This window comes from Hibiscus syriacus, unplaced genomic scaffold (genome assembly GCF_006381635.1).
Source record: "Hibiscus syriacus cultivar Baekdansim isolate YM2019G1 unplaced genomic scaffold, ASM638163v2 tig00011718_pilon, whole genome shotgun sequence".
NCBI lineage: Eukaryota > Viridiplantae > Streptophyta > Magnoliopsida > Malvales > Malvaceae > Hibiscus > Hibiscus syriacus.
The window spans coordinates 441,550-449,981 of NW_024062254.1; the positions used below are offsets into that span (position 1 = coordinate 441,550).

General features: G+C 31.2%; 1 protein-coding gene across 1 annotated transcript; it reads left to right on the plus strand.

Moving 5' to 3' along the window:
* Window positions 1–5,916: 5,916 nt before the first annotated feature.
* LOC120204808 (NAC domain-containing protein JA2L-like) lies at window positions 5,917–7,462 on the plus strand. The gene is made up of 3 exons (XM_039204822.1): window positions 5,917–6,064; window positions 6,264–6,526; window positions 7,027–7,462. The coding sequence occupies exons 1-3, from the start codon at window positions 5,917–5,919 to the stop codon at window positions 7,417–7,419; spliced, it is 804 nt and encodes a 267-aa protein (XP_039060753.1). The 3' UTR covers window positions 7,420–7,462.
* The last annotated feature ends 970 nt before the right edge of the window (window positions 7,463–8,432 follow it).

Genomic DNA, 8,432 nt, shown 5'->3' on the forward strand with positions numbered 1-8,432 from the left:
ACTTTTTTATAAAAAAAATCTAACCCGATCGGGTCAAGACAGATCCCGCCAGATTCTAATCCCGTGCTCATCCCTAAGTTTTACTCTCCCCTAGTTGCCGGTTTGTTTTAGCTAAAAAAAACCCTCAACATTTGAACATATAATCATGCATACATTAACATAGGGTGTCGTATCTTCTTGAATACTTCCACACACACAAGTTTGTTCTCATTATTTCATCAACTAATCGATTTTACATTGGTGATATCCTCCGCCCACGTCTTTCATCGATCATCAAGATCTTACAAATATCGACCATTTGACTTGTAAAAGACCTTTTACCCAACTTATCTCTATTGTAATTACAATTATATACAAATATGATCTTAAAAGATTTATATACAAATCAGGGATTGACTTCAGAATTTGACCTATAATTTTCTTTCCAATAATTGAAACTTAGACATGACTGGGATGATATTTCTTCCTATACTAAATTTTGGTCAAATTTTGTAAATAGTCCTTGTATTATGTAAAATTGAAATTACAATTTTTAAAAAATTCCAAAAGGAAGCAGTCATCTGCTATACGATATAAAACCTTAAACCCCACTTTATGCAAAGTTTGATTATTTTAATTATAATTTCTAAAAATGTACAAAACAAATGACTTTGATAGCTCCTCCAATGAGTTGGAAAAAAGGCCACATGCTGTTCTACTTTAACTTTCTTTGCTTCCTGCAGTTTATCTCCCACCATAGGTGTGCAAGTTTGGGTAGGATGGTCTTATTACACCTTTAGTCCTCTAGTGTGTTAATATCTCTACTATGATTCGATATCTTTTATTTTCATAATCATACTATAGTGGTCAAATCAATCAAATTGTCGGTGGATATTGTTGAAGTGACGATGTAATTTTGTATTGTTATTCGATCATATAATCAAAATAACGGGAATGTCTAAGGGACGACAACCTAATTTAAGACTAAAGAACTGTAGGGAAGGGATGTAACAGAAAATGTTAACTTCCGGTTTGACGCAACCTAAAATGTTAACTTTTTTTGTAACATTTTTGGTTGCACACATTGTTCATAACATTTTCTTTTACACCCCAATTTCGGGGCTAAAATTTTCTCTTAATTTATTTTAGGGACTACATTGAAAATTCAGTGAAATTCAAGGACCAAAATGAAAATTTAACTAAATTTGGGTCCAAATAAAAAAATAACCAAATCTTAGAGACCACATGTATGATTTTACCATTTCCTTTTAGGTTGGGTTAATTACCCCAAAACCTAGAATTGCCTATTTCTGGAAAGTTGTAAAACCTCTCTCTCTCTCTCAATTTCCTTTTTTAGAAATTATTACCCAAGAACTTCAATCGTTGCTTTACCATAAATTGTACCTCCATTTGCTACACCGTCCTTACCATCTTGTTTGTGGTGTCGTTCTAAGTCCAATGGTGGTTGTCTTGTTGCTGTTGTTGCCGGCATGTGAAGGGGTGAGGTGAATTGAAATTCTATCAAAGGGTAATCGAGCTCTCCGTTGTTCACTGTGGTAAACCAAGCCTTGTAAGTGATTTAAAATGCTCTAAATTATTTTTAGAATTTTTTTCGTGTTTTTTCATTCGTTTAAACTGCCGCATGTGCCCCATGTGCTGTCACTACGAGTAAAGAACGTCTACCGCCCTGGTGTGCTTCTAGAGGCGGGTCAACCTGACCCACTGACCTGTATTCGATCCAACCCGCCTGCTCGACTCGTTTGACCCACTCAGCCCAAATCCAAAACGATCCAACTCCTGGATCAGCTCAATCAGACCGGTCCATTTGAACTGGACCATTGACTGAACTTGACCGTTGACCGTTTATACTGAAAGATATTGATTCATATGTTATAGTCATCGCCCGTTTCTAAGATTTTAGTGGTCCTTGGGTTAATCGAAAAATCGGACGCCTAATTAAGAATTTAAATTACAATTTGCATTTGTGTCTTTTGATTGCGTTGTATTTATCGTTATTGCGGACATAACAAATGATATTGCGGTCACTGCAAGTGGATTGTGAATTTTTAGTAACATATGCTATTGTAGCATAAAAATTATGGATATCGCAGTTTTGGACGATATCATTATCACTGCATCACGGTCATTATTGTGGTCACATATCGTTATTTAAATAATTGTTCCTAATAACAAGTGTGGAAAAAATAAATTTTAAGGGTAACTCCATAATAACAAGTATTGAAAAAATGGGTCTCTAACAACAAATATAAAAAAATAAATTTTAAGAGTATAATCATAATAACAAATTTTGAAAAAATGAATATTTAATAAAAATACTGAAAAATTGGACTCATAAGAAAAAAATAAATATTAGAAAAGAAATTGAATTTTAAAGGTACGCCCCTAATAACATAAGTTAAAAAATTGGATTTCTGATAATAAATATTGAAAAAATTAAGCCTTTAATAACAAATGTTACAAAAAATATTGGTAAAAAATGAGACACTTATACAAATATTAGCGAAAATAAATTATAAGAGTAACCCCGACTCTAATAATAAATATTAGAAAAAAATTAAACCCACAATAATAAATATTGGGAAAATTTAACCTTTATAACAAATATTAAAAATAATTGGACCTTATAACTATTATAAAATTATTTTTTACAAATATAAAATATTAGAAAAATTTATGTGTCCCTCCTGCCCAGACCCAGATACGACCCTAATTATACTAGAGAACGAAGAAAATGAACCTCTTGAATATCTGTTCAACATTTTAACCATATTCACTATGTAATGTTAAGTGATAAAGTAAGTGAATATAATAATAAATGTTGTGATGGGTGCTTGTTATCGCTCGGCTTCATTTTACTACTGCTTCACTTTATCGATTCCCTTTAGGGGGAAACAGACAATGGTCCCGACAGCTTTACTTGTAATGCTTGTTGTGTTTTATTATCCAAACTGTGCTTTTGTATTTGAAGTTTAAATGTAAGGAAACCATGTTTCAATTTGTAATGTGTGAACATTTGATTGCGCTTTGATTATTCAAACTATAATTTGCTTGTGTGCGTTTAATATGTGTTGTCACAAAGATTTATGACGTCCTCTCGAGATATTGATTGTCAATTGATTAATGATTTTAATATGTAGAAGAGTTATTTTGACCAAAAATAAAATATAGAAGGTTATAGTACATTAAAAAAATTAAGAGTCAAAATAACGATTAAATCAAATTTTAAGAGTTTTTTTTTTATATCATGTCTAAGTACTATTAAAAACACCAAACCCATATATCAATAATTTATTGGTCTAGTGGGATGAGATATTAGATCGTAAGGTCAGGGGCTCGAACCCCGGCGTTTACGAATGGAACAAACTAGGTTGAGAGGGTCGTCCACTCGTCCCCGCCTCTACAATACTTGATTTGATTAATTGATCAATAGATCAGATACTGATTAATTAAAAAAACACCAAACCCATTTAACATCTTAAAATTAATCATCTTCATTTTCGTATTTTGTTTGAGTAAATTTCTTGACTACAAAATAATTGATTTAAAATGAATTAATTGTAGAAGATGTTTTAAAATTATGATTCTATTTTAAATCAATCTTTAAATTTTAAAATTATGACTCCAATTTTAAATTAATTTTCAAATTAATAATATCATTATATTTTGATTATTTTATTGGCGGGTCATTAATCTAAATCTGACATAATTCTCATAATATTATTCTGATAAAAGATTATAATAAATATAGATAAAAAGAATATGTCCACTACTCACAACGTTAACCTTTCCAAGTCAAAGGAGTAAATCATTTTAATTGTGAGAACAAATCAAAATGGGATTTCATAGTTTAAATTACGAAACAAAATATCACCAAAACATACGAAATTATGAACGAGAATCTTGTCTTGAATATTACCAAAATCTTTGAACTTGGAAAAACACAACATGACTTTATAACATTAACAAGTGTGGTCCAAAGTTGGACCACGGCATCATTATCTTAGCTAACAAAAGAACCAAAGACAGAGAACTATGATCCAAATCCCAATTTTCATAAATATTTGTCTTCAATGGTCAACAAATATAGATTTATTGAAGATACTATTTGATTTTTGAGAATCAATTTTAGATCCTAGCATCATTGTCCCATGCAATGATGCACGCGGAACAAAACCTTAACAGCTGGCAAAATGAGAGACAAATCTCCATGGATGTAACTTTGATATCCCAAATTTTACACTTTTAAAGTCAGTTGAATATCTGGATTCAATTCATTAATTGATTGATTTGTATTAGGAGTCATAGAGATTCATTATGGAACGGTCTTTCAGTTTAATTTGTCTGATTTATAATATCGACATCTTAACCCTTAAATTTGTTTAAAAGGATCTAACATATTATTTCATTAAACAAACTGATAGATGATAAAAACCCATTAAGTGATCTCAGTATTAGAAAAGAATAACGTTCTCTCTATAGATATTGAGTTGGAGCAACTATATCTGCATGATATATATGATTACTTTTGGGATATCGTCAGTTTTAAATTTTAAAATTAATAGAATTAAGTCTTACCCAAAATTTATATGATTTAATTATTTTTTAAGACATGATTTATGATTTTTAAATTTGGTAGAATTATACCATCAATCTCTTAATTTTTTATGCTATAATTACTTTTTAAGATCTTGCTAATTTAAAATTAAACAATTTGCCCCAAAGATTTAAATTATAGTTACGGTAATGTTTTCGATTACTTTGCGTTCATCGCGATTATGGCAATAGCGGATGATATTACGGGTATCACGATTGCACGATCACGATTTCAAATGACATCTCTATCTCTATATAACGGCCGCTATTCCGATAACGAACCGGTATTTAAATTCCTGTTTCCCCTCCTCATAGTTTAATCCTGATTTCGCTCGTGTTTGTGTATATATAAGGTTAGGATACTTTTACACCTAGTGTAAAATTTTTAATTTTACATCTTTTTAAGATCGTTGGATGAGGGAAATCAAATACTTAGATTAACTCATTGTTTTATTATAGCGAATATCTTTTTATTTTCTATTATTAATCTCAACATTTAATTTTTCATAATCCAACGATCCTAACTCGTGTATATATATATATATATGGAAATCAACCGGAAAGATAAAAGACTAAAGAGTCTCCCAATTACTTTCCAAAAATATCTTTTTTCTTATTTAAATATATTAGAGGTAGATTTTAACGTTAAAAACTGGTAAAAAATATTGAATTTGTCCAAAGAGAAGGTAGGAAAATGGTGGCGTGCTGGCAAATTCGTAGAAAGAAACAGTTTCAAAGACCAAAAACAACGTGTGGGGACTTTGTGTTGAGATTACAATGCATGTTGTCTGTTAAATGTGGGGCAGAATATCTGGAAAAATCATATAAACCATCTGTTCACTCATCAAAGATATAATTATTTAAAACGAGAAAATGATGAAAAATATGATATGACATAAAAAATAATATTACGATCAGTGAGATAAATTTATAAATACATCGTAATAAAAATAAGAATCAATGGTGAGTTATGCTCTCAAACCGAATATAATACAATTTTATTCGACTGGAGTATGAGTTTGATGTACTCTCAGATAACTCACTCACTTTATTGTTTAGTTCAAACCCTAATTGATTTCATGCATGACGATGACTTGAGTCAACCCTAAACAACAATATACGATCATTCATTTCACATATAAGATCAATGGATGCATATATAAACTATATAATAAAAACATGACTTAAAATGAAAAATCATAATGTTAAAGTCTTCTCTATCCTTCAAGTCAATTTGTCTTCTTACGTTATTTCTTCCTTGATCCTTATATATAAAGAAGCTTCCACCATTTCAGACATATCAGATATAGTTCAAAGAAGAAGATGGTTCCTACTGGTTTCAGATTCTGTCCCACGGACGAAGAGGTCATCGAAATCCTGCACCACAAAGTGTCGGGAAACACTGCCACGACATCGTTCGATTTCATCGTTGAAAGAAATCTATACGATTTCGACCCGAAAGATCTCGACTGTTAGACATTTCCCCCCACTCATTCTTCCTTTTGTTCTGGTTTTTCTATGTTGTTTTCTTCATCAGTTGCATCCATGTTACATGGAACAAAATCCCGTGTTTCGTGGAACATGCATTCATCGTACCAAACCAAAAACCGAGAATATATATACACACACACACACGTGTGTATGTGAATATTTTTAACGTTTTTTTGCAGGGAGTGAGATTAGTGTGCGATTGAACAAGAATGAGAGGTATTATTATTGCAAAAGGGAGAGTGATTCGAGGGAAGTGATGGGTCGAGGATGGTGGAAAGCAACGAGTCATGTAAAGGCGATTTCATCGACTAATGGGGAACTGATGGGTTATAAAAGGCCTTTAACTTTCCATAGGTTTAAGGATGATTACCAGAGAAATCGAAAAGCCGCCATTAAAACGGATTGGATCATGCACGAATACGGCCTTCAATCTATTCCATCGGTACATTTCTTCTTCTTTCAGATTTAAGAGTGAGTAAATCTCGATTCGATTTAAAAAATTAATTTGATTTAACTCGATTTTCATACATTTGACTTAATCTAAACAAAGGTTACTTATATTAATGAATATCTTTTTTTCTAGGGTAAACTATGTATTTATTATCTAAATTAACAGTTATGGTCCATTTTAATACCTAAACTTTCATTTTTTTTAAAATCATATCTATAGTTTAGATTTGTTTCATTTTAGTACATTGTCATTAAAAACTTAACGTGTTTAGTATGTACCTAAACTATCAGTTTTGATCTATTTTAGTACCTAAAATTTCAATATTTTTCAAAATTTATTGTTAAATTTTGAAATGGGGTATTAAAATGAAACATAACTAAACTTTAGGTATATAATTTTGAAACAATTGAAAATTTAGGTGCTAAAATGGACCAAAACTGATAGTTTAGGTACTAAACACGTAATTTACCCTTTTCTATCATTTGGTATAGGATTGGAGATTGTGTAAGATTAAGTACAAAGGAAAAGACAACCTTAAAGAAGTCATGACATCAATGGAGAACACATGCAGAAACAATACAACTCCTCCATTATCAAGTTTTGAAGCCGAAGATGGCGGCGGCGGCAGCAGCAGCTCCATTTCCACGAACATAACTCCCATGCAGCCGAAGTTTGGTTTCGAACAGCCACCGCCATTAATGCAGCTGCCATTACCTGTAAACGAGAACCTTAATCACGACAATTATTGTTGGGCGAACTCGAACATGATGTTTAATGATGATGATGATTATGTTTTTGCTGATCAACTCTACACTCTACCAGAGCAACCATTTTGGACCTTTGATCATGGAATAGTTGATATGCCCCCTTTTATGTACTTGTAATAATCATCGACGCTAGGGTTTCCTGTTGGGAAATCTTATCAGTGATAATTCAGCAGCAATTTAATAATTTGTATGAATATCTGTATGGTAGTTTTTATGTTGAGCTCTAGTTGATTTGAAATGATGATAATCAAAGCTCTTATTTGTATGAATAGAATCCATTCAATAGTTTCAATGGTTTAAGTGGTTTGCGCAGGTATGTATATTGTCAATGATTAAAAAATATTATGAATAGACATTATCTTATAATCATTTAGACAATTAAAAAAGAATAAAATACACAAATGGTCCCCAACTATAAGATACCGCTTTATTAAGTCCCTCCACTATTAAAAATTACAAAATGGTCCTCTAACTATAGAGTGTTGCTTTGTTGAGTCCCTCTACCATTACAAGTTACAAAATGGTCACCCGACTATTCGTTATGTTCTAAACTCGTCTTTTTACGCTAAAAAATGATGGTATTCTTACCTGAATGTTAGTCTGTTGACTTTGATATGATAAAATCCGATCCTAGAATTTCAAGTGACTATCATATCTTAGTCATCATGTTAACTTCCAGCTTAAACAATCGCCCTTTTCTGCTAAAAATAAACGATATTCTGAGCTGAATGTTAATTTGTTGACTATGATATAATAAATCTCGATCCCAAAATCTCAACGACTATCATATCCTAGTCATCATGTTAACGTCCAACTTAAACAATCGTCAATTTTTTAATAGTTGGGTGACCATTTTGTAACTTTTAATAGTCGAGGGACTTAACAAAGTAACATTCTATAGTCGAAGAACTATTTTATAACTTTTAATAGTCGAGGAACTTAATAAAGTAATATACTATAATTGAAGGACCATTTGTGTACTTTACCCTAAAAAATTGTATAAATATATGTGATTTTTTTTATATTATTGAATTCTTTTTGTCGATTCCCTAATCCAACTAATACACTAACATTATTTCTAACAAAGATTTTATAGTTAATTTGTAGATAGGATGAATGTTTTTTCTCTC

Excerpts from the sequence above, each read along its gene's own strand:
- LOC120204808 (XM_039204822.1), top strand. The coding sequence starts at position 5,917 with ATGGTTCCTACTGGTTTCAGATTCTGTCCCACGGACGAAGAGGTCATC. Across the intron at positions 6,065-6,263 it reads CGACCCGAAAGATCTCGACT|GGAGTGAGATTAGTGTGCGA; the intron begins GTTAGACATTTC and ends GTTTTTTTGCAG. Across the intron at positions 6,527-7,026 it reads GCCTTCAATCTATTCCATCG|GATTGGAGATTGTGTAAGAT; the intron begins GTACATTTCTTC and ends CATTTGGTATAG.